This window comes from Coregonus lavaretus, assembly GCF_964263955.1.
Source record: "Coregonus lavaretus genome assembly, chromosome: 30".
In the NCBI taxonomy this organism is placed as follows: Eukaryota; Metazoa; Chordata; class Actinopteri; order Salmoniformes; family Salmonidae; genus Coregonus; species Coregonus lavaretus.
The window spans coordinates 2,797,607-2,824,030 of NC_140017.1; the positions used below are offsets into that span (position 1 = coordinate 2,797,607).

General features: G+C 42.9%; 3 protein-coding genes across 4 annotated transcripts in view; 2 read left to right on the forward strand and 1 right to left on the reverse strand.

Annotated features, from left to right (window-relative positions):
• drc9 (dynein regulatory complex subunit 9) overlaps nt 1-5,521 on the reverse strand; it is a 30,899-nt gene extending 25,378 nt beyond the window's left edge. Inside the window, exons 1-4 of the mRNA XM_084148356.1 lie at nt 5,251-5,521; nt 4,948-5,094; nt 4,583-4,785; nt 3,951-4,079 (exon numbers count right to left, since the gene is read on the reverse strand). Coding sequence (XP_084004482.1) covers nt 3,951-4,079; nt 4,583-4,785; nt 4,948-5,076 — 461 coding nt within the window. The 5' untranslated portion in view covers nt 5,077-5,094; nt 5,251-5,521. The remainder of the gene's footprint in view (nt 1-3,950; nt 4,080-4,582; nt 4,786-4,947; nt 5,095-5,250) is intronic.
• A 22-nt stretch (nt 5,522-5,543) lies between these two features.
• On the forward strand, nt 5,544-17,061 carry LOC311106063 (large ribosomal subunit protein eL33). Of its 2 annotated transcripts, none has more exons than XM_084148357.1 (5): nt 5,544-5,585; nt 6,110-6,149; nt 6,472-6,624; nt 12,168-12,312; nt 16,994-17,061. In XM_084148357.1, the coding sequence occupies exons 2-5, from the start codon at nt 6,139-6,141 to the stop codon at nt 17,015-17,017; spliced, it is 333 nt and encodes a 110-aa protein (XP_084004483.1). In that variant the 5' UTR covers nt 5,544-5,585; nt 6,110-6,138; the 3' UTR covers nt 17,018-17,061. The 2 variants fall into 2 exon arrangements, with proteins under 2 accessions (XP_084004483.1, XP_084004484.1); XM_084148358.1 differs by having other exon boundaries at nt 5,577-5,767.
• A 3,772-nt stretch (nt 17,062-20,833) lies between these two features.
• abcc5 (ATP-binding cassette, sub-family C (CFTR/MRP), member 5) overlaps nt 20,834-26,424 on the forward strand; it is a 73,062-nt gene continuing 67,471 nt past the window's right edge. Inside the window, exons 1-2 of the mRNA XM_084148072.1 lie at nt 20,834-20,853; nt 21,987-22,171. Coding sequence (XP_084004198.1) covers nt 22,043-22,171 — 129 coding nt within the window. The 5' untranslated portion in view covers nt 20,834-20,853; nt 21,987-22,042. The remainder of the gene's footprint in view (nt 20,854-21,986; nt 22,172-26,424) is intronic.

The window sequence follows — 26,424 nt, forward strand, 5'->3', positions numbered from 1 at the left end:
CCGTGAAGGACTGAAATCCTGCAGCGCCCGCAAGGTCCCCCTGCTCAGGGAAACACATATACATGCCCGTCTGAAGTTTGCCAATGAACATCTGAATGATTCAGAGGAGAACTGGGGAAAAGTGTTGTGGTCAGATGAGACCAAAATGGAGCTCTTTGGCATCAACTCAACTCGCCGTGTTTGGAGGAGGAGGAATGCTGCCTATGACCCCAAGAACACCATCCCCACCATCAAACATGGAGGTGGAAACATTATGCTTTGGGGGTGTTTTTCTGCTAAGGGGACAGGACAACTTCACAGCATCAAAGGGACGATGGACAGGGCCATGTACCGTCAAATCTTGGGTGAGAACCTCCCCTCAGCCAGGGCATTGAACATGGGTTGTGGATGGGTATTCCAGCATGACAATGACCCAAAACACACGGCCAAGGCTCAAGAAGAAGCAAATTAAGGTCCTGGAGTGGCCTAGCCAGTCTCCAGACCTTAATCCCATAGAACATCTGTGGAGGGAGCTGGAGGTTCGAGTTGCCAAACGTCAGCCTCGAAACCTTAATGACTTGGAGAAGATCTGCAAAGAGGAGTGGGACAAAATCCCTCCTGAGATGTGTGCAAACCTTGTGGCCAACTACAACAAACATCTGACCTATGTGATTGCCAACAAGGATTTTGCCACCAAGTACTAAGTCATGTTTTGCAGAGGGGTCAAATACTTATTTCCCTCATTAAAATGCAAATCAATTTATAACATTTTTGACATGTGTTTTTCTGGATTTTTTTGTTGTTGTTCTGTCTCTCACTGTTCAAATAAACCTACCATTAAAATTATAGACTGATAATTTATTTGTCAGTAGGCAAACGTACAAAATCAGCAGGGGATCAAATACTTTTTTCCCTCACTGTACAGTTGCAGCTGTTTGAGAAGTCATGCAAAAATGGGGAGATTTGATTAACCATTGTCATGGTGATGGGGATCAGATACACCCCCTTCCCCTGAAACACACACACGCTGGTCCCCAGTTTCCCAAGCATCTGCAGTCAGACCTTCGATTATTTTGTGCCACCAGGGCCACAATAATATGCCCCCTCTCTGATTGTCCGAGTGTGACCCCCTCCCCATGGGTTACTGCAGCTAGTGTTGCCAGCACTGCCACTACCTGGGTGGGGGTACCCCACCGGAATCCCCACCGGCTAGGTACAAGGTCGTCAAGGTTCTCATTAGCAGCTTTGAGAATTTCCTTCTATATTATGCTCTCCCATCAGGGGGCTTTGGCTTTGTAGGACCATCCCTGCCAGGCAGGCTCAGAATCTTGAGGGGGCAGTGCTGCTTTAATAGGTCTCTGACCGCATTCATCTTTCTGATTTGGCTGCGTATAGGCTACTTACAGTAGGCCCATAAAACAGATAAGGACTTCTCCTTAGTGTATGGGTCACTCAGGTGGGTGTCTACGGTATAGGGTTGGGGACCATTCCATCATGATAGGACAATAAATAAATAAACTATTTTTAAAATTTATTTGAAAATGTATATCCCATATCCGCACAAAATTGAAATCTCTCTCTCACAACCCCTGCTCACAAACACCCATGGGCTCTGGGATTTGCAACCGTTTTCCTTTTTCACTCACTTAACACAAAAACACACACCCCACCTTCCATCACAATACATCCGCACATACCCACATACTGTGCCTTGTATGTCTTCTGTTTGCTGTGTTTTAACTCTACCATGTTGATTGAGTACTTTTGTGTTCCAGTTCCTTATATTTGAAGATGTATTATTTAGCTAATTATCCTTTCTTCTAATGCGGTTTATTAAATACTATAAATGGAAAGTCTAATACTCATTATTTTCCAACATTCTAGAATGGTGTAGTTTATTTCTTTAACAATTGTTTTATTTTATTGCTTTTCTATATATTGTTTTTATTACAATCCCTACCATGGTTAGTGTTGGGTGTTCCATTATTCGACTCCTCTATGGGAACTTTTTAAAATAGCCATGGAGTAGTCTTTGTGTCTCGGAACATTTGGTTATCAATACAGTTTATCGACTACGGTTTCCATTTTAATCTATTCTCCTTGAAGATTGGGTACAGAACTTTGCGCCGTTCTGCAATGATCATTCATGCCTATTTTCATGCCAGCAAGTATTTTACCTAGGTCTTTAACCATTATTTTATCTTTAAAGAAAGCAAATTTGGCAACGATTGGGCACTCATATCTCTGTCCGAAACGGTGTACACGTTCGAGTTGGATTTTGTCGACAGCTTCGTGTGGGATCTGAAGCGCTGTAAGAAGGAATTCCTTCACCACACTCTCAGGATCTTCACCCTGTTTGTCTTTGATACCAGTAAGTACCAGATTTTCTCTCATAGAGCTAGTCTGTATGTCAAGTAAGGCTTCTCTCAGAAAGATGTTCTCCTTTTGAAGTGAATTAACGTCTGTTTCCATCGTAGTGACTGTTCCTTTTAGCTTGTTGGTTTCTTTCTCCATTATGGCAGCTTTTTCCTCACTCATCTCGAGGCTCGCCTTCAACTCCTTTATATCTTTACTGACTAGTTCAAGTATGCCCAGTTTGTCATTTATCGACTTTAACAGATCGGTTTCCACCATTGCCATTCCCGGTGGCGAAAAGCATAATTCGTCTGTGTCCGTCGAGGAGTCTCGTTTTCTTTTGAGGAATGGTTCTCCATGCTTACTCTCCGTCATGTTTGGGTGTTGCTTGTTTTCGTAATATTTGTTGATACGTTTCTCTAGCCTTATGATTTGTTTTGTGTTATCCAGATTGAAGGTTATTACCCACGAGTATGTAAAGTGCTAATATTTAGTCTAACTTACAGATATTGAATATTACGATTTTATCTTGAGGCGATCTGCACCGCTGTGTTCTGTCCGCCATCTTACCTCCGTTCACATCTAGTGGATTTCTTTTAACACCGGCTTCTTTCTTTTCACTTTGTCATGCAGGCCAGTAATATGTTGTGAATGCAATGTTGTTGATCCCTTTGTATTTTCAAGTATTGGGATCATGTTATGGGTATGCTTGTCACCGGCAGGGACTGAGGAGTTTGTTAGGATCAAAAGAAATATGAAAGAAGAAAAGCCCAATTAAAAACTTAGAGAAAACCCACCTCAGTCTTCTGAAAACCTAACCCTGGGATAGGGTTGTATTTTTCTGCGGGACAATTACACACATTTTTATGCAAAAGACACCAGAATGGCTTTCCAAGAGGTGTTCAGTGTTCCCAAGTGGTCTAGTCTCAGTCCTGACTTAAATCTGCTTAAAAAATTAGACAAATGTATTGCGGTCCGTCAATGATCTCCAACCAAATGTAATGAGCTTGAGCAATTTTGACAAATACAATGGATATATTTTGCCCTAAGAGTTGTGCAAAGTTGGTAGAATTTACAGCTGTAATGGCTAGCAAAGGTGCTTCCACCAAGTATTAACTCAGGGGGGTGGAGACTTATCAAATTATGAGATTTCAGTTTTATTTTTTGGGAAAATGTGGAGTCGGTTGTGTAGATCTGTCGGAAAAAACATCAAATTTAATCCCTTTTTAGATTTAATTTTAAGGCAGCAAAATGTGAAAAAAAGGGGGTGTAGACTTTCTATAGGCACTGTATGCAAGTCCTATAATAAGCAAAGACAAATTATAGCTGTTCTTTTTGTTTTCAATCAAAATAGAAATGCTTTAATTCCATCAGAATAATATTTGTGCAGTGGTGGCTGGTGGTACTTTAAATCAAAGGACGGGCTCATAGTAATGGCTTGAACGAAATAAATGCAATGGTATCATACACATCCATGTGTTTGATACCATTCCATTTACAACATTCCAGACATTATTACAAGCCATCCTCCCCTCAGCAGCCTCCTCTATCTGTGGGTTTGGAAAGAATTGGACTATTGCCTGCACCGACAATGAATTATTAGCCTATGATCTGACCTGATTATTATGTCCAGGAGGTTGGCCTTCCTTCTTTTCTCTTCTTCCACAGCCAAAAGCAAGCTGTGAAAGGTCCCTCTCTCTTGCAGCTCTGCCAACAAATCAGTGATCACGTGAGCCACAAACTGCCTGTATATGAGAGAGCGAGAGAATGACCTTGATGGCATACAGGGTACTTTTTGGATTCACAGTTAATACAGTCTGCTCTGCACCTTGGAAATGTTTGACAAGTGTAAACAATGGCAATGTGTTTAGTTCAGTGGTCAACCTGAAAAAGAACCCAATTAAAAGTTATCTATCATTTACATTTTACATTTTAGTCATTTAGCAGACACTCTTATCCAGAGCGACTTACAGGAGCAATTAGGGTTAAGTGCCTTGCTCAAGGGCACATCGACAGATTTTTCACCTAGTCGGCTCGGGGATTAGAACCAGCGACCTTTCGGTTACTGGCACTACGCTCTTAACCACTAAGCTACCTGCCGCCCATGTGTGCATCACATTAATAAATCACTGTTTGAAGCACATCAGAGTTGTGGGCTTCTTCTATTTTATTAAATTGTCTGGACCCTAGCTCTGGTCCAGGTCGGAACGTGTACTAAAGCCCGGAACCAAAGCTATCTGGAACCCACCTGTCTCTCTGCACCTTGGCCAGGTAGTCAGGGGACAGTGGGTTCTCCTCTAGTGTGCGGTTCAGTTCCTTCTGGGACCTGTGCAGCTCATGGGTGGCATCTGACAGTCCCCCAGCCTCTCTCTCAAACTGACGGGCTGCTTTCAGGTTCTGCTCTGCCCGTTTCTGCTGTTCAAGGACCTGTCCAATGTCAGCTGACACAACCTTCCACAAAAACAGATGAATAGGTGCTGAATATGAGAAAATTACAGCTTGGATAGCAAGCCTACCATTCATTATTAGCTAAAAAGACATCATCGCTTGAAAAAGCCAACTGACATTAGCTGCCAAAATAATGTAAGCTGAGGATAATCAGATAAATAATACCATATTAGCTTCTGGACGACCCCTGTAGGTGTCGGGCATGATGTTACCCAGCACTGACAGCTGATCAGCACAGTCCTGCAGCACTGTACACAGTCTGAGCAGCTCTACCCCAGACAAAGGAACCGACATCCTGGTGGTCTGTGAACACTGAATTCGAGTGAAATCAGCCAAGCGATTTACAATATTACCTATATAGCAAGCTAGCTACTACCGTTTTCTAACTGTGACATTTTTGTGTTAGCAAATATCCTGGGCAAAATACTCAACACAATAAACAGATTCGTAGCTAAGTAGATTTCTTACGTGTCTTCACGGAACGTGTTGAAGTTCGCTATCTATATTTATGGTTCAATAAAAGCTAGCATATTTTAACTTGCTAGCCTAGCAGCACACTTGTTGGTTTATGCCGGTCACCATGGTAACGCTCTACATTTGATAATTGTTTTCCTCGTAAAATTACACGGTAAATACTTATTTATCTACTTTGATTCTTATGTTGTGTGAAACGTACGAGATAATGCAATAAAGTGACAGCTGAAGAAATATGTTTTGATCAGGCGCCTCTGTCGTCACCGAATACGTACATTTCCCAGCATTCCATTTCAATGTCCTTTTCCGCCATTTTTCTTACAGTGCAGGTGAGAAATACAGAAGGCCACTTTAATCAAATCGAGATTTCTATGTTATTAAGTCTACATTTGGCATAAATGTACATGGTTTCAAAGAGAAATATACTTACACTTGCCGTACAGTCAATTTTTTGAGTCCGAGAGGCTGTGATGACAAAGATATAACTTGGATAGTTTTACGAAGTTAACAGGCAAGAGCCGGACTGCAGGGATGAGGCCGTTCAGATGTCTCCACCAAAATGCATCTCTAGTTAGCCTGATAGCGTTTCAACGCTAACTAGGATACAACAGTATTCCCTTATTTTGTGTGTCGGTGACTAAACCGACAAACCCTACCACAGTGGCTAGTTAGCGACCTCCTTGGGTCTACATGGCTAGCTCGTTAATGTCCCACAGTCATGAATGTGTGTAGCTACCTAACGTTAGCTAGATATGTTAGTTTTCGTCTAACTCGTACACCAGACCACATGGCAAGTCAAACCTACAGGCACGTTCATATCGAGACCATAATGCATTAAATTGTTTCTCATCAGGTTTTTCCGTGCCTGGGACCAGACTCAATATGCCAGGAAGGTGAGTAGCCAATGTTAGCCAGCTAGCTACCGTTGTTTGCCATCTGCCACGATTAACAATACTGTTTTGTTTTAGCTACTAGACACGTTTGCAAGTCAGTACTTAACTTTGCTTAGTATGGTAAATGTTAGGAGGTAGTTAATACTGAATTTGAAATGTGTTTGTACAAAGTAGGTAGGACTATTGTGCATTGGTTGATTCTGGTGAGTATTTAGGGTATGCGGTTGATTGACTGCTGACTGGATTACTCTGGCACCAGCATATGGGACTGATGATCCACAGGTTGAGTGCTGTGGTTTATGTAGTCTTTTCATCTTCGCAGACTGTGGAGCAAGGCTATCTTCGCCGGGTACAAACGTGGCCTGAGGAACCAGCGGGAGCACACTGCCCTGCTCAAGGTGGAGGGAGTATACACACGGGACGAGGTCGACTTCTACCTGGGCAAGCGCTGCGCTTACGTCTACAAGGCTAAGAAGTAAGTTTCCCTTCTGTCAAATGAAGGCTAAGAAGTAAGTTTCCCTTCTGTCAAATTAAGGCTAAGAATTAAGTTTCCCATCTTCTGTCAAATGGCAAATTTACACAAAGGATTTATAACAGTGTTTTAACAAAAGGTGGGCTTTTGTGTTTCTACCCCCACGACCCACCTCAACTGCATCACCTGCTCTGACTTGGGGCCACTGGTACCTTTCAGCTTGCATTTACATGCATTTAAATCGCTATGGAAATTGTTCCCCAAAAATTACACTAGAGCTTATATTAACACTAGACCCCAATATAATTATAGAATGCTGATGTAGATTACTTAAAATGTAAGATAAAGCTCATATTCGCACACATTTCAAACAGACATAGCTCAAAAACAATGAACAAATGACAATTACAAGTGGACCTAGTTTTAAAGAGCATTACCTCTTTAATGACAATTGTTTTACATTTGACTAAATTACTCACTCAAAATGTACACGTATAATATATTATACTTGTGATTATTATTTACATATAAATATTACCAAAATTATTCAAACTGTGACCAGAGGATTATTTCCATGAGAGAGCAATCATTCGAGCTCCACTGCTGAGGTGCTCCCCTGTACCAACCAAGTTATCATGACAGGACTTAATAATATGAGAGCTATTCCCCAAGTTTCACAGCATCAAACATCGACAACTGCTGTTTACTTATTTCACTCACCTCGACGTCATCGCTTTTCAAAGTGTAAGGACGTGTCCGAATCCGTATCACCAGCCAACATAGAGATACTGCCTCTGTCACAGTGAAAAGTTGTGTCCGCTTCGGCGCCACCATTTCAAGTAATTAAGTGAGAATTTGTTCAAATGACAGCATACCCTGTTTCTGGTTAATAACAGCCATGTGAATACAACAACAGGTTGTTAGCACATATATTATTGTTAAAAAAACAAGGCTGTTCGCTGCTGCTATGGGTTCTAAAGGGTTAACAATCACTAGTGCACACTGGTGCTGTAAATGTACTGTAGTCTAGCCTTCATAGTAACAGGGTACTGGGAATTGACTTTCTTGGTGCAATTGTGATTTGTGTGAAACTGTTGTGCAGACCTTTTTATTTTATTTTTTAACCTTTATTTAACCAGGTAAGCCAGTTGAGAACATAAGGTAGTTGGGTGGGCTAATTACAGATGGGCTGTGTACAGGTGCAGTGATCGGTAAGCTGCTCTGACAACTGATGCTTAAAGATAGTGAGGGAGATAAGTGTCTCCAGATTGAGATTTTTGCAGTTCTTTCCAGTCATTGGCAGCAGAGAACTGGAAGGAATGGCGGCTTTGGGGATGACCAGTGAGATATAACTGCTGGAACGCATACTACGGGTGGGTGTTGCAATGGTGACCAATGAGCTAAGATAAGGCAGGGATTTGCCTAGCAGTGATTTATAGATGACCTGGAGCCAGTGGGTTTGGCGACGAATATGTAGTGGGGGCCAGCCAACGAGAGCGTACAGGTCACAATGGTGGGTAGTATATGGGTCTTTGGTGACAAAATGGATGGCACTGTGATAGACTACATCCAATTTGCTGAGTATTGTGTTGGAGGCTATTTTGTAAATGACATCGGCAGGATAGTCAGTTTTACAAGGACATGTTTAGCAGCATGAGTGAAGGGGGCTTTGTTGCGAAATAGGAAGCCGGTTCTAGATTTCACTTTGGATTGTTGATGCTTAATGTGAGTGGAAGGAGAGCTTACAGTCTAACCAGACACCTAGGTATTTGTAGTTGTCCACATATTCTAAGTCAGACCCGCGGAGAGTAGTGATTCTAGTCGGGCGGGCGGGTGCAAGCAGCGTTTGATTGAAGAGCATGCATTTAGTTTTACTAGCGTTTAAGAGCAGTTGGAGGCTACTGAAGGACTGTTGTATGGCATTGAAGCTCGTTTGGAGGTTTGTTAACACAGTGTCCAATTAAGGGCCAGATGTATACAAAATGGTGTCGTCTGCGCAGAGGTGGATCTGAGAGTCACCAGCAGCAAGAGCGACATCATTGATATACACAGAGAATAGAGTCGGCCCTAGTTGAACCCTGTGGCACCCCCATAGAGACTGCCAGAGGTCCAGACAACAGGCCCTCCGATTTGACACATTGAACTCTATCTGAGAAGTAGTTGGTGAACCAGGCGAGGCAGTCATTTGAGAAACCAAGGCTATTTAGTCTGCCAATAAGAATGCGGTGATTGACAGAGTCAAAAGCCTTGGCCTGGTCGATGAAGACTGCTGCACAGTACTGTCTTATCGATCGCGGTTATTATATAGGTTAGGACCTTGAACGTGGCTGAGGTGCACCCATGAGCAGCTCTGAAACCAGATTGCATAGCGGAAAAGGTACGGTGGGATTCGAAATGGTCGGTTATCTGTTAACTTGGCCTTCGAAGGGCAGGGTGGATATACACTTCTCAAAAAAATCAAGTGAACACTTATACAACACAATGTAACTCCAAGTCAATCACACTTCTGTGAAATCAAACTGTCCACTTAGGAAGCAACACTGATTGACAATACATTTCACATGCTGTTGTGCAAATGGAATAGACAACGGGTGAAATTATAGGCAATTAGCAAGACACCCCCAATAAAGGACTGGTTTTGCAGGTGGTGACCACCGACCACTTCTCAGTTCCTATGCTTCCTGGCTGATGTTTTGGTCACTTTTGAATGCTGGTGGTGCTTTCACTCTAGTGGTAGCATGAGACGGAGTCTACAACCCACACAAGTGGCTCAGGTAGTGCAGCTCATCCAGGATGGCACATCAATGCGAGCTGTGGCAAGAAGGTTTGCTGTGTCTGTCAGCGTAGTGTCCAGAGCATGGAGGCGCTACCAGGAGACAGGCCAGTACATCAGGAGACGTGGGGGAGGCCGTAGGAGGGCAACAACCCAGCAGCAGGACTGCTACCTCCTTCTTTGTGCAAGGAGGAGCACTGCCAGAGCCCTGCAAAATGACCTCCAGCATGCCACAAATGTGCATGTGTCTGCTCAAACGGTCAGAAACAGACTCCATGAGGGTGGTATGAGGGCCCGACGTCCACAGGTGAGGGTTGTGCTTACAGCCCAACACCGTGCAGGATGTTTGGCATTTGCCAGAGAACACCAATATTGGCAAATTAGCCACTGGCGCCCTGTGCTCTTCACAGATGAAAGCAGGTTCACACTAAGCACATGTGACAGACGTGACAGAGTCTGGAGACGCCGTGGAGAACGTTCTGCTGCCTGCAACATCCTCCAGCATGACCGGTTTGGCGGTGGGTCAGTCATGGTGTGGGGTGGCATTTCTTTGGGGGGCCGCACAGCCCTCCATGTGCTCGCCAGAGGTAGCCTGACTGCCATTAGGTACCGAGATAAGATCCTCAGACCCCTTGTGAGACCATATGCTGGTGCGGTTGGCCCTGGGTTCCTCCTAATGCAAGACAATGCTAGACCTCATGTGGCTGGAGTGTGTCAGCAGTTCCTGCAAGAGGAAGGCATTGATGCTATGGACTGGCCCGCCCGTTCCCCAGACCTGAATCCAATTGAGCACATCTGGGACATCATGTCTCGCTCCATCCACCAACGCCACGTTGCACCACAGACTGTCCAGGAGTTGGCGGATGCTTTAGTCCAGGTCTGGGAGGAGATCCCTCAGGAGACCAGCCGCCACCTCATCAGGAGCATGCCCAGGCGTTGTAGGGAGGTCATACAGGCACATGGAGGCCACACACACTACTGAGCCTCATTTTGACTTGTTTTAAGGACATTACATCAAAGTTGGATCAGCCTGTAGTGTGGGTTTCCACTTTAATTTTGAGGGTGACTCCAAATCCAGACCTCCATAGGTTAATAATTTTGATTTCCATTGATAATTTTTGTGTGATTTTGTTGTCAGCACATTCAACTATGTAAAGAAAAAAGTATTTCATAAGATTATTTCATTCATTCGGATCTAGGATGTGTTATTTTAGTGTTCCCTTTATTTTTTTTAGCAGTGTATGTCTGTAACAGTTTGGATCTAGAGTGTCACCCCCTTTGAAGAGGGGGATGACCGCGGCAGCTTTCCAATCGCTGGGGATCTCAGACGTTACGAAAGAGAGGTTGAACAGGCTAGTAATAGGGGTTGCGACAATTTCGGCGGCTAATTTTAGAAAGAAAGGGTCCAGATTGTCTAGCTCAGCTGATTTGTATAGGTCCAGATTTTGCAGCTCTTTCAGGACATCAGCTATCAGAATTTGGGTGGATGAGAAGCGGGGGGGCATGGGCAAGTTGCAGTAGATTGTGCAGAGCTGGTGGCCGGGGTAGGGGTAGCCAGGTGGAAAGCACGGCCAGCCGTAGCAAAATGCTTATTGAAATTCTCGATTATCGTAGATTTATCGGTGGTGACAGTGTTTCCTAGCCTCAGTGCAGTGGGTAGCTGGGAGGAGGTGCTCTTGTTCTCCATGGACTTTAGTGTCCCAAAACTTTTTGGAGTTAGTGCTACAGGATGCAAATTTCTGTTTGAAAAAGCTAGCCTTTGCTTTCTTAACTGATTGTGTATATTGGTTCCTGACTTCCCTGAAAAGTTGCATATCGCGAGGGCTGTTCGATGCTAATGCAGTACGCCACAGGATGTTTTTGTGCTGGTCAAGGGCAGTCAAGTCTGGGGTGAACCAGGGGCTATATCTGTTCTTAGTTCTGCATTTTTTGTATTAGGCATGCTTATTTTAGATGGAGAGGAAAGCACTTTTAAATAACATCCAGGCATCCTCTACTGACGGAATGAGGTCAATATCCATCCAGGATACCCGGGCCAGGTCAATTAGAAAGGCCTGCTCGCTGAAGTGTTTTAGGGAGCGTTTGACAGTGATGAGGGGTGGTCGTTTGACCGCAGACCCATTAAGGACGCAGGAAATGAGGCAGTGATCGCTGAGATCCTGGTTGTAGACATCAGAGGTGTATTTAGAGGGTACCTCTTTGTTTACCTCTTGGAGAAAAAAAAAAAAAAAAAAAAAACACTTGGGCAGTATTCGTATTTGAAGATTACTCTCCAATAAGTGTGTGCCAATTTTTATTTTATTTTGTATGGTTCTATATAGCTTTTAGCTCTGCAGAGCAGTGCTTGTGCTAGGGTAGTAATCTATAGTCTAATCTGTTTGATTGTGGAGGTTTTTAAATTTGTGGGTTATTTTCTTGAACCTAGACTAGAGGTGCCAATTTACCAAATAGACGGGTGGGGGTGTTTACCAACAAAGCATTTTTGTTGAGGACGTTGTCACCCGTCTATAAACACAAAGCTACTATTTTCTCTATAGTCTTGTGCTGTGGCAGGCTTTTAGGGGTTTGTAGAACAACTTATTCTTCCCATAACTCCATTACTGTATTATAAAATGGTTATTGTGTCTTACTCAAAGGTGCTTCTCCCTTGTCAGGCCCCTTTTCAAATGGATATTATTAGCAGTTTTTATAGAAGAGCCTCTTTTTTGGGGGGTTAACTTTGTTCTTGTTTTAATTTAGTTCTGATTCTGCTCACTGTCTTCAATCTCCTCAGGAACACAGTGACTCCTGGTGGCAAGCCCAACAAGACGCGGGTAATCTGGGGCAAAGTCATGCGCGCTCATGGCAACAGTGGAATGGTGCGGGCCAAGTTCAGCAGTAACCTCCCCGCAAAGGCCATGGGACACAGAGTCAGAGTGGTGAGTAGTACCTTCTTCTGCTCTTCCCTGATGATTACGGGACCTGCAGACAGTCCAGTTTGGTTCTAGCCCTTCACTGACACAACACTGTCTAGTGGTGGTCCCCCAGGGGTGGGTTGGGAAGCACTTCTTTTTTGCACTGCAGGATTCGAACCAAAACAAATACAGCTCAAAGGAATTTGCTGCGAGCCAACGGTATAGAACATTGTTTTATTCCTGCACAAGCGCACCTGATTAAACTACCCAGCTACTCTGAAGACTTTTGATTAGTTGATTCAAGTGTGCTTTTGTAGGGCTTGAACAACCGATGTCTAATGTCAGAGGTCCTTTAGGAATGAATTTGCCTGAATTTGGTTGAACTTCAACTTTTGTTAGTTCAGGGAACTACCATGTAATTCTGTGTGATCACCTCTTTAAACCGATTTTTGTTAGGGGGAAAAGGCATTCTGTTCGGTGTTTAATCTTCGGTTGGAAAATCCAACAAATGGTTTTGTGTGCAACATCCTTAACTTGTAGAATGGCAAAGTGCTTAATTTCCCAAAGTTGGTTGGTTCTACGTGTTTTTTAACAACCTTTGAGCAGGCAAAAAGCCCTTTACTAACCTTTGCCTGCTCATAGTTGTTTAAAATTACATGATGCACATCAGATGTCATCAGTATCTCTGTATTATGTCATCGTGTAACAACTTGTCTTTTTTACTATGAAAGATAGAAACCCACCGTTTCCTGCAGCTTATTAAGCTGACCAGTCTTGCTGCAGTGCGGTTTGGTGTGCAATGGCTGCAGACAGTGGCCATGTCCGAATACCCATACTATTGCGCAGGGCTCGACATGTTGGACAAGAAAAATATATAGGTTTATGTTGTCCGAATGGACAACAAACAATTACTCCAATCAGACTTGGATCAGAGACCAACATTGGAATAATATTCCAAACTATCATATGTAGGTGATGTGCATATTGGCTACAGCCTCATGTCCAAACCCATGCTGATATGAGAGAGGCGTCAGAAAATGGAGCAAAAGTTTATATAGGCTAATCACCAGTCATGTTTGACAAATATATAATTTAGGATAATTAACAACGTCGAAAGGCTTGATTCTGTCGACATACGCAAGGCACTGTTCATTTAGATCAAATGGTCATGACCGGAGAGTGAAGGACAGTGTTTTCCTGCTAATTGCAGAGCCTGCAGCCATGTGCGCATTGTTGAGCTTATAATATGAAGAAATATAACTTTATAAACGGTTTGATCTGTGGCATCGGCCTCATTTGCTTTTTAACATTTGACATGGTTGTATGATTTTTGTGTCTGTCGTCCCAGAACTGTCAGTCTGTTTTCAGCCGTATAACTATATTTAAAAAAAAATGTATCATCCCGTGGACGACGGGATGTCCTTAATTTCGAGCCCTGGAAGGAATTATTAGACAAAGTATTATAAAGACAAAGCAGACATGGAATTGTTTTAAGATGGTCATACTATGGATCATTTAGCTATTTGATTTTTAATTTTAAGTATCCAAAAATATTAAATGAATTAATAAAATATTGTCCTTCAATACTATCAGCCGTAGAAACTCAATGAATAACACATTCAGAAATGTCAAAGACAGTCAAAAATAAATCATAACAAACAAGGTTTTGCAGTGTCTGTCCAATATCTATACTGAGCAAAAATATAAACCCAACATGTAGAGTTGGTCCCATATTTCATGAGCTGAAATGAAAGATTCCAGAAATGTTCCATACGCACAAAATGCTTATTTCTCACATTTTGTGCACAAATTTGTTTACAGAAAGGGGATGTAGCTCAGTGGTAGAGCGCATGCTTCGCATGTATGAGGTCCTGGGTTCAATCCCCAGCATTTCCATTTAGCATTTAGTGGCGGCAGGTAGCTTAGTGGTTAAGAGCGTTGTGCCAGTAACCGAAAGGTCACTGGTTCTAATCCCTGAGCCGACTAGGTGAAAAATATGTCGATGTGCCCTTTAGCAAGGCACTTAAACCCAATTGCTCATGTTAGTCGCTCTGGATAAGAGCGTCTGCTAAATGACGTAAAATGTAAATGTACATCCCTGTTAGTGAGCATTTCTCTTTTGCCAAGATAATCCATCCACCTGACAGGTGTGGCATATCAAGAAGCTGATAAACAGCATGATCATTACACAGGTGAACCTTGTGCTGGGGACAAAAGGACACTCAAATGTGTCAGAACACAATGCCACAGACGTCTCAAGTTTTGAGGGCACGTGCAATTGGCATGCTGACTGCAGGAATGTCCTCCAGAGCTGTTGCCAGATAATTAAATGTTCATTTCTCTACCATAAGTCGCGCCAACGTTGTTTTAGAGAATTTGGCAGTACGTCCAACCGGCCTCACAACCGCAGACCACTTGTAACCACGCCAGCCAGCCCAGGATCTCCACATCTGGCTTCTTCACCTGTAGGATCGTCTGAGGGGTATTTCTGTCTTTTATAAAGCCCTTTTGTGGGGAAAGACTCATTCTGATTGTCTGGGCCCTGGCTCCCCAAAAGGTGTGCCTGGCTCTCAAGTGGGTAGGCCTAAGCCCACCCATGGCTCTACCCATGGCCCCGCCCCTGCCCAGTCATGTGAAATCCTTAGATTAGGGCACAGTTTCAGTTTATTTATATTGACTGATTTCCTTATATGAACTGTAACTCAGTAAAATCGTTGTATGTTGCGTTATTTTTATTCAGTGTATGAGATGTAAGAAAGCTCAGGATTGTTATTTTTTTGGGTAGGCATAAAACGACCAATATTTCCATTAATTTTTTTACAACCAGTACCGTTTACTTTCAGACGATTCCGGTGACACTTGTTGGGGTCGTAGAGCAAAATGGAGAAGACTATCGTGTTCGTGAGAGTCTCCCCTTTTCCATATAGTGGTCATAAAAGTTTGGTATGCCAAACCATTCGGATGCTAGATGTTTTTGTGAAAATACCAATTTTCGGGGTGTCTCATGGTCTGACAAACACTGCTGTAGCTCTGCCACCTTCCACCGCAGATGCAGAAGGCCGCCATAGACGGATGCGGTTTGAGACGAAGCCCATGCAAAAAAACATATCTCTAGCTTAAACTGATGGATTTTTATGGGTATTATTTTTGTTAGATTGCACCGGTGCATAAATCGACTCTAGGTTATTTTAAAGGGGCTGTGTTGTGTTTTGAGACAGGCTTGAATATGCAAAGAATCCAATAAAGGAAAGGGGGATGCCTAGGCAGTTGTACAACTGAATGCATTCAACCGAAATGTGTCTTCTGCATTTAACCCAACCCCTCTGAATCAGAGAGGTGCGGGGGACTGCTTAATTGACATCCACGTCATTGGTGCCCGGGGAACAGTGGGTTAACTGCGTTGCTCAGGGGCAGAACAACAGATTTCTACCTTGTCAGCTCTGGGATTCGATCCAGCAACATTTCGGTTACTGGCCCAACGCTCCTACCCGCAAGGCTACCTGCGCAATAATGTGTAGCCCACATTTCTGATTCACTATGGTAAAAAATATCAAGTGGCAAAAAAAGTTAGTCAAGCCATTACATTTTGACATTTACGTCATTTAGCAGACGCTCTTATCCAGAGCGACTTACAAATTGGTGCATTCACCTTATAGCCAGTGGGATAACCACTTTACAATATGTTATATTTTTTTCCTTTGGGGTGGGGTAAGGTGGGGTAGAAGGATTACTTTATCCTATCCCAGGTATTCCTTTAAGAGGTGGGGTTTCAAGTGTCTCCGGAAGTTGGTGAGTGACTCCGCTGTCCTGGCGTCGTGAGGGAGCTTGTTCCACCATTGGGGTGCCAGAGCAGCGAACAGTTTTGACTGGGCTGAGCGGGAACTGTGCTTCCGCAGAGATAGGGGGGCCAGCAGGCCAGAGGTGGATGAACGCAATGCCCTCATTTGGGGGTAGGGACTGATCAGAGCCTCAAGGCCATGTAGTGTACTAAATTGTATGCAAAGAAATAATGTTTTTATAGTATGTGACATTTTAAAAATAGTACTCCGAATGCATCATCTAATGCGTGATTGCGTTGACTCCCGCCGTTTGTATCATTTTGAGTATGCAGTTTAAGAATGTAGTATGCTACTATGTGTATTTTGACATTTCCAGTGACTGGTTGTGTATGAGGCCAGCTGGGAGGTGCTGAGATAAATAAATAAAAAACACTGTTTTCAGATGTTGGGGTGGTGCTGGAGATCATGAATTTTATGTTGAAAAGGGCCTGAAAGGCACATGGCCTTCAGGCATGTCAGTTTCCTTAAATGTTTATCATTGGCAGTGTTACACCGTATGACACTACTTATTATTGCAGTGCATCTGGGTTGTGGGGAGAAACAATGTACTACTGAAGCTACAAAGGCTTTGGGAAACTTACTGCTGAAAAATGGATTTGTTTTCCTTACCTAAGTTGAAGCAAAAAAAGATCAAACCTTTAAATAAGTAATTTTTTTAATTGACTTGATGGATGTTTTTTAGTGATAAGAATGATGTAGTCCCTGTTTTAGTACTTGCCCTCTCCTACATGACCACAACATATTGGGCAAGTGCTCGTATTGAAAAACATCTGGAAGTGCCATTTCCCCACTCAATGTATGACTGTGGTTTGTATTGATTTGGTGCCTGTGGACTCCACTCACTGCTCTCTCCTTTTGTCTTTCAGATGCTGTACCCGTCTCGTGTGTAATGTGCTGTTTTTGTGTACATACAATAAACAAGTCAGGTCCACAATTGGTGGTGTGTGTTTTCTTGTCAGTTGGAGGGGGGGGAATCCATCACTGGCCTCTACAGTATAATTACATGGGGGGAGGGGTGAACAAATTTTCTAGGAATGTTATTTTCAGGGCTTTACAATATGAATTGTTTTGTTAACCTTAGTTGTTTCTTGACCAGTCAAGTGTTTTTACAATCAAAAACATGACTACTGTGCTTTCTGAATAGTGATGGTATTTGAGGGTTAAACTCAAGAAAATAAATGCACTCACTAACTGTCAGAGTGTCTGCTAAATGACTAAAAATGTAAAATTCAAATTGGACAAAGGTATAGGTCGATTTTTTTAATCTTTTCTTTTTTTTTGCAGGGGAAAGAATAATTTTACCTTGCTTTTTCATATGTACAGTTGGGTAACAATATCTCATTTCTAAACCTCCGGGATTGCCGGGATTGCTGCTTCACAGTATTAGTTTAAAACCTCAAAGTACTCTATTGCGTTGATTCAAATTCAAAGATGGCTATGATGTCAAAGAACCTACCACAAATATATTGATCAAAAACATGGATATCCAGGATTTGTTATGGGTTGCCTAACTCAAACCTAGAGTTTGCAATTGGCCCTTGTGCTTAATTGTTTCAATATGACACTTGACTAGCAACCATTTTTTCGCTGCCTTATTGCACTGACTACATCACTGTCATTGCTATGCAAAACTTTTCAGTATTTGAGTCTTCACTCCTACAATTGACTTTAATTTTAAATTCACTATTGCAATCCAGATGCGCTGACCAGCTTTATGATGGCATTCTTAGCAAAAAGTCCAGCGACCAAGTCAAACGACATGTTGAAAGGATATCATATATACGAAATGATGACAAGAGGAGCAAACCACTGCGTAAAGCTCAAATCAAACTACAATCGTAAGTATGTGTGAACACGCTGGAAGTAGAATGCATGGTAGTGACCGAGAGAAAAGACTGGCAGCGCGCATCAACGGCATCATGCATGTCAAATTAGGCAAGTCTGTTTTTCTTGTGTGCGGAGCAATGCTGGTAAAATAAGAGGATAAATGGCGTGAGTCGTTCGTTGCAAAGGAATTTGAGATTATGATCTTCCTTATGCTAAGTAGACTAGCTAAATATGTAGTTTAAAATGTATTGGGCTGTAACCTAAGGCTCACGTCAAATAGGCTGTTTAAAAACAATTGCAGCTTACCTTTTGATTTCTATTGCATATACAGTGCATTTTGAAAGTATTCAGACCCCTTCCCTTTTTTCATATTCTGTTGCTGTATAGCCTTATTCTAAAATTGATTAAATAAATCCTCATCAATCTACACACAATACCCCATAATGACAAAGTGAAAACTGGTTTTTAGAAATGTTCACCTTTATGAAAAAAAAAAAAAAACTTATTTACATAAGTATTCAGACCCTTTCCTATGAGACTCGAAATTGAGCTCCGGTGCATCCTGTTTCCATTGATCATCCTTGATGTTTCTACAACTTGATTGGAGTCGACCTGTGGTAAATTCAATTGATTGGACATGATTTGGAAAGGCACACACCTGTCTATATAAGGTCCCACAGCTGACAGTGCATGTGAGAGCAAAAACCAAGCCATGAGGTCGAAGGAATTGTCCGTAGAGCGCCGAGACAGGATTGTGTTGAGCCACAGATCTGGGGAAGGGTACCAGAAAATGTCTGCAGCATTGAAGGACCCCAAGAACACAGTTGCCTCCATTCTTAAAGGGAAGAAGTTTGGAACCAGCAAGACTCTTCCTAGCGCTGGCCGCCCTGCCAAACTGAGCTGTCAGGGCAGAAGGGTCTTGTTCAGGGAGCAGAAGGACAACAATATCTGCAGCACTCAACCAATCAGGCCTTTATGGTAGTGGCCAGATGAAAGCCAGTCCTCAGTAAAATGCACATGACAGCCCGCTTGGAGTTTGACGAAAGGCACCTAAAGGACTCTAACCATGAGAAACAAGATTGAACTCTTTGGCCTGAATGGAAACCTGGCACAATCCCTATGGTGAAGCGTGGTGGTGGCAGGATCATGCTGTGGGGATGTTTTTCAGTGGCAGGGACTGGGAGACTAGTCAGGATCAAGGGAAAGATGAATGGAGCGAAGTACAGAGAGATCCTTGATGAAAACCTGCTCCAGAGTGCTCAGGACCTCAGACTGGGGTGAAGGTTCACCTTCCAACAGGACAACGACCCTACGCACACAGCCAAAGATAACGCAGGAGTAGCTTCGGGACAAGTCTCTGAATGTCCTTGAGTGGCCCAGCCAGAGCCCGGACTTGAACCCGATCGAACATCTCTGGAGAGACCTGGAAATAGCTGTGCAGCGACACTCCCCATCCAACCTGACAGCGCTTGAGAGGATCTCCAGAGAAAAATGGGACAAACTCCCCAAATACAGGTGTCAAACTTGTAGCGTCATACCCGAGAAGATTCGAGGCTGTAATCGCTGCCGAAGGTGCTTCAACAAAGTACTGAGTAAAGGGTCTGAATACTTATGTAAATGTGCTATTTCTGTTTTTTTTTTTTTTTTATATACATTTGCAAATAATTGTAGACCTGTTTTTGCTTTGTTATTATGGGGTATTGTGTGTAGATTGATGGGGGAAAAAACGATTTAATCAATTTTAGAATAAGGTTGTAAAGTAACAAAATGTGGAAAAAGTCAAGTGGTCGGAATACTTTCCGAATGCACTGTAGCCTAGGCAGGCTGAACTCGAGGACTATGATTTCAATAGAGAATACTGTTATGTATAAAGAACGAAACTAGCTAAATCTAGGCTAATTAGCAACTTTTCAACTACTTGCTACTTGTTAACTACTTAGCTAACCTTAACCCTTTAACCTAACTCCTAAATGTACCCCTAGCCTAGCTTACGTTAGCGAGCTAGCTTACGTTAGCGAGCTAGCTTACGTTAGCGAGCTAGCTTACGTTAGCGAGCTAGCTTACGTTAGCGAGCTAGCTTACGTTAGCGAGCTAGCTTACGTTAGCGAGCTAGCTTACGTTAGCGAGCTAGCTTACGTTAGCGAGCTAGCTTACGTTAGCGAGCTAGCTTACGTTAGCGAGCTAGCTAAAATTCGTAACATTGTACATTTCGCAAACTCGTAATCTATAATGCGAATTAAATTTGTAACATCATTCGAAATAGGTGATGGATATCCACAAATGTATTCATACCATTTGAATAGTAACATACAATATGGAGTGTCTCAGATTTACGTACAGAATAATATGAAATGCTCTGAGTTGGTAGGACATTAGGTGAGTCAAAAGGAACCTGCAACAACAATATACAAAAGCTACATAGCGAACAAACAAATACAAATGTTTATATGGGTTATCATGACAATTAAATTGACATATGCTATTTAGTGCATGTCTCGCACACACATGTTGTGGTCAAGGCCAAATAGGCGCGAACCACTGCTTAATTATGCAGCGCACAAGGACGACCAACCGATGGAAATTAATAGGCAATCCCGGACTAAAAAGTAAACATTTGTTGAGTGAATATGCTACTTCAGTGTGCCAATGCAGCATCCAGACCACCAGCAGCATGAGAGAGCATAAACTCCACCTAAAATATCTGCGCAAACCATCAGGCGCGTTAGGGAACTGTAGTCTCCAGCGTTGTAGCCACCGCTTCTCGTAAATGATTAGGTATTTTTCTTGAACTACATTTCCCATTCTGGTAACACAGCGGCTGCCTGAAAGAGCTGCTTTATAAATAGATAGTTATTCTGTGGACACTAATCGGGCTCTGTTGGCTGACAAGGAGACGCAGGTATTTGTCAACGAGATAATCCTTTTTATTCACTTTTTTCAAAAAAATATGTATTTTTATACATACAATATTTTTATAATCGGGGACTATGTTAATATGTTATAGAGCGACATTTTGCGTACTGACGTTTTAGAAAACCTAAAGGTTTTGCGTATAGTAGCCTAGTACAGAAAAGGTAGATTTGTTAATTCCATCAATCGGGTTTCGCCAAAGCTGCCATACACTGTTTTATGATTTTAAGCTATTTGAGGATGCTTGTTGTGCAACGATGCTCAGGCTGTACAGCTCTCAGCCCGAAGCAGTATATTATGTCACGGGGCTCGTGATGAAATGGTTGTTTTCCCATTTATAACATGATAAAACATTTTTTTATCGGGTTTCCATATAAATACAGAGCAGGACAAATTGATCAATCGTGTGACGTGATGTCACTATGAAGTTGGCCTACATAATGCTCTCAAATAATGTTTAATTCAAATGGCAACATCGCCATAATAATGAATCCGCCGATTATGTTTAGTATCCAACCCCCCCCAAATAAATAAATAAAATAAAGAATAATCCTGAACTCCCTTCTGTTTTTGTAATATTTTGGAAGAGGAAGCAGCAGGGAATCTGGTACATGCGCTGCAAAAAGGTTTGGAAATAGACGAGGCTTTGAAAAAGAATTCCCCCTCCCCCGTAATCCATGTCGGAAATAGCTGGCCTAGTAAATAAAACAGATTTGGGAATAGCCCCTCTCGTAGTTTGTAATTTGACCCTCTGCAACAACTGTATGTCTTTGGGACAGTATCACTGGTAACCGGTATAGCTACTGCCTCAAATGCACTCTGCATAACCAGTTTCATTGCTGTGCTATCCAAAACATTTGAGCATTTCTGAGTCATCCATCTCCACTCCCTCACCCCATACCAGGCAGCCTAGAAGGCTAATGTATAGGATGGGATCATCATTCCTGTCCTTAATTGGAAACTTCCCTATTTGATGAGGTGCTGACCATTTCAACAAAAACCTGACAAATGCCACCAAGCAACCCAACTTAACTTTTAGTGTTAATAACAATGCTGATTGTCTGTAGTCGTCCATGTTTTCCATACATGACTCCCCTTGTCCTGTTGTTCCATACCAATTAGTTGAAAATAACGCACAGCAAGGAAAAGCCAGTCAGCTCCTATGTTGGTGAAAGAAGATGAAAGAGCATGATTTGGGAAAGGACTACCTGGTACCTGGGCCTGTGTACCGGGCCGTACCGAGCAGAGACACTTCTTTACCAGGCACAGAGGTCACCCCATACCAGCTCAAGCTCGCCAAGGTCCAGGTGAGTCTGTGTGGTGGTATTTGAATGTTTGTGATGCTCTATTATCATAATGGCCAGGTTGAATGAGATGTTCAGTTTCTTTCTCATAAGGTCCTACGCCCATATATGCTTGCTTTCTCGGTGTATAGGTTTCTTTCTCGGCATAACTCATCACTCAGTCTGGGTGTGTTTGAGTAATTGCAATAAAAGAAGATTGATCACTTTGATAAGCACATGCCATTTTTCACAGCTATTTAGCTAATTTGATTTCAGCATCCAAGTTTTCAAGCACCCACTGTCTTTTTTATGATTAAGGGTAATGGGTCTGAAGTTGAAATAGTTGAGGGACTGGGAGAGGTCTGTAGAATTGTGCTGAGTCAGCTAAATATCCTGCCATTCTTCAAATATCACAAGTATTGGCGGTTGGATTGATCCTAGTCATAACGTAGTCCTTTCTCAAGCATAGTTCTGTCACAACAATTCTGTGGCACAAGTCCACCCTACTCGACAACATGATTAATTATTGCATTTCATTGTCATGTCATGAACTGTTATTCGTAGTCATGTCAAGTCGTAGTCTATTCGTAGTCATCCTACTTTTCTTTTAAATGTTGGAAACATTTAGTGGGGCCAGTGGCTCTTCTTGCTCCTTGGCGGGTTGTTTTGATGAACAAACGACCCCCTTTGGAAAAACAAGAAATGTCATCCTGACAAATGCACATGCGGAGTGGACCACCGTGACAAGGACCTGTAGCAGTTCCCCGTTAAAATAGAGGAACAGCTGTTTTGTTGCTCCAAGTGCTCATCCCTTTGTTTGTGCGTTTTTGTCAACCCTCATCCCTCTTTCTCTTTCCCTGTCAGCATTAGTCAGGATAGGAGAGGGGTTTCTCTTATTTCATACAATTGATCATGAAAATGTATACTTTTTTGTTCCCAGTCCTTTAAAAAAATATAATCTCTCTCCCTCTCCATCCTCAACCACAGTAGACCCATCGACATGCTCGCCCAGTATATTATTGGTTGTTCTCCGTCTCTAGCAGACCCCACAATCCTCCTGCTGCCTGGCTTCAATTGTTTACATAACTTAGACCCTCCCACTTACAGCGTCACTGGCAGTGGCAGCCAATAGCACGTTTGCTTCCTGTGATGCGGGGGACTAATAGGCACCATTTTGGGTGAATGGCTGTGATGGCTAGCTTTGTGCAATGTGAGAGTACAAACGTGAGCAGGGGGTGATTGGGGAGGGGAGGGGCAGGCTCACACGTGCTGAGAAGCGCTGTGGAGAAGATCACAAACAGGCAACATGCCACGTTCATTCATTCAGACAGATTTAAATACAGCCTCTCTTACAACAAGGTACTTTTTTTTGGGGGGGGGGGGAGGGCATTTTCTGTACTTCGCTATGCGTCTGGACATTGAGGTTATTTAAGCTAGTCATGCCCCCTCTTTCTAGATCTCCTCCTTTTGCACTTCCTCAAGTTAGGCCTATGTTATCTGATTTTGAGGAGTGGGTACTGGGTTGGTATTTCCTTGGTTAATAGGCCCTTCCTCCACTGCTACAACACATTCTTCAACCCTGTTCCTATTTTATACCATTTAGTTTGACATGTATTTTTTAGTTTTGTTACTATTGGAAAGTGTCTTGGGTCCATTAAAAGTGCTATATGAACCCCATATACAGTGCCTTCGGGAAAGTATTCAGACCCCTTGACTTTATCCACATTTTGTTAGTGTTAATCTAAAATTGATTAAATCGTTTTTTTCCCCTCATCAATCTACACACTACCCCATAATGACAAAGCAAAAACTGTTTTAGATACGTTTTTGCTAATTTATACAAAATAAAAAACTGAAATATCACCTTTACATAAGTATTCAGACCCTTTACTCAGTACCCTTTACTCACCTTTTGGCAGCGATTACAGCCTCGAGTCTTCTTGGGTATGACGCTACAAGCTTGGCACACCTGTATTTGGGGAGTTTCTCCCATTCTTCTCTGCAGATACTCTCAAGTTCTGTCAGGTTGGATGGGGAGCGTTGCTGCACAGCTATTTTCAGGTCTCTCCTTTCGATGTTCGATCGGGTTCAAGTCCGGGCTTTGGCTGGGCCACTCAAGGACATTCAGAGACTTGTCCCGAAGCTACTCCTGCGTTATCTTGGCTGTGTGCGTAGGGTCGTTGACCTGTTGGAAGGTGAACCTTCACCCCAGTCTGAGGTCCTGAGCGCTCTGGAGCAGGTTTTCATCAAGGTTCTTTCTGTACTATGCTCCGTTCATCTTTCCCTTGATCCTGACTACTCTCCCTGTCCCTGCCGCTGAAAAACATCCCCACAGCATGATGCTGCCTCCACCGTGCTTCACTGTAGGGATGGTGCCAGGTTTCCTCCAGACGTGACGCTTGGCATTCAGGCCAAAGAGTTCAATCTTGGTTTCGTCAGACCAGAGAATCTTGTTTCTCATGGTCTGAGAGTCTTTAGGTGCCTTTTGGCAAACTCCAAGCGGGCTGTCATGTGCCTTTTTACAGAGGTGTGGCTTCTGTCTAGCCACTCTACCATAAAGGCCTGATTGGTGGAGTGCTGCAGAGATGGTTGTCCTTCTGGAAGGTTCTCCCATCTCCACAGAGGAACTCTGTCAGAGTGACCATTGGGTTCTTGGTCACCTCCCTGACCAAGGCCCTTCTCACCCGATTGCTCAGTTTGGCCAGGCGGACAGCTCTAGGAAGAGTCTTGGTGGTTCCAAACTTCTTCTTTATCACAGGAGGGCTCCAATCAAGTTGTAGAAACATCTCAAGGATGGTCAATTGAAAAAGGATGCACCTGAGTCTCATAGCAAAGGGTCTGAATACATATTTAAATATGATTTTTGTTTTAAATATATTTTCAAATATTTCTTAAAACCCATTTTCACTTTGTCATTATGGGGTATTGTCTGTAGATTGAGGAAATTGTTTTATTTAATCCATTTTAGAATAAGGCTGTAACGTAACAAAGTGGAAAAATTCAAATCTGAAGGCACTGTGTATATGTGTATATATGTATGTGTATATATATTTATGTGTGTGTGTGTGTGTATTGCAGCGGCGTTGCACCACTGCTAAATACATACAGTGAGGGAAAAAAGTATTTGATCCCCTACTGATTTTTTACGTTTGCCCACTGACAAAGACATGATCAGTCTATAATTTTAATGGTAGGTGTATTTGAACAGTGAGAGACAGAATAACAACAAACAAATCCAGAAAAACGCATGTCAAAAATGTTATAAATTGATTTGCATTTTAATGAGGGAAATAAGTATTTGACCCCTCTGCAAAACATGACTTAGTACTTGGTGGCAAAACCCTTGTTGGCAATCAGAGGTCAGACTTTTCTTGTTGTTGGCCACCAGGTTTGCACACATCTCAGGAGGGATTTTGTCCCACTCCTCTTTGCAGATCTTCTCCAAGTCATTAAGGTTTTGAGGCTGACGTTTGGCAACTCGAACCTTCAGCTCCTTCCACAGATTTTCTATGGGATTAAGGCCTGGAGACTGGCTAGGCCACTCCAGGACCTTAATGTGCTTCTTCTTGAGCCACTCCTTTGTTGCCTTGGCCGTGTGTTTTGGGTCATTGTCATGCTGGAATACCCATCCACGACCCATTCTAAATGCCCTGGCTGTGGGAAGGAGGTTCTCACCCAAGATTTGACGATACATGGCCCCGTCCATCGTCCCTTTGATGCGGTGAAGTTGTCCTGTCCCCTTAGCAGAAAAACACCCCCAAAGCATAATGTTTCCACCTCCATGTTTGACGGTGTTGATGGTGTTCTTGGGGTCATAGGCAGCATTCCTCCTCCTCCAAACACGGCGTGATGAGTTGATGCCAAAGAGCTCGATATTGGTCTCATCTGACAACAACACTTTCACCCAGTTCTCCTCTGAATCATTCAGATATTCATTGGCAAACTTCAGACGGCCCTGTATATGTGCTTTCTTGAGCAGGGGGACCTTGCGGGCGCTGCAGGATTTCAGTCCTTCACGGCGTAGTGTGTTACCATTTGTTTTCTTGGTGACTATGGTCCCAGCTGCCTTGAGATCATTGACAAGATCCTCCCGTGTAGTTCTGGGCTGATTCCTCACCGTTCTCATGATCATTGCAACTCCACAAGGTGAGATCTTGCATGGAGCCCCAGGCCGAGGGAGATTGACAGTTCTTTTGTGTTTCCTCCATTTGCGAATAATCGCACCAACTGTTGTCACCTTCTCACCAAGCTGCTTGGCGATGGTCTTGTAGACCATT

Bases quoted from the DNA above. Each gene is read 5' to 3' on its own strand.
- LOC311106063 (XM_084148357.1), top strand. The intron at 6,625-12,167 runs GTAAGTTTCCCT...CAATCTCCTCAG, and splicing joins TACGTCTACAAGGCTAAGAA to GAACACAGTGACTCCTGGTG. The intron at 12,313-16,993 runs GTGAGTAGTACC...TTTGTCTTTCAG, and splicing joins TGGGACACAGAGTCAGAGTG to ATGCTGTACCCGTCTCGTGT.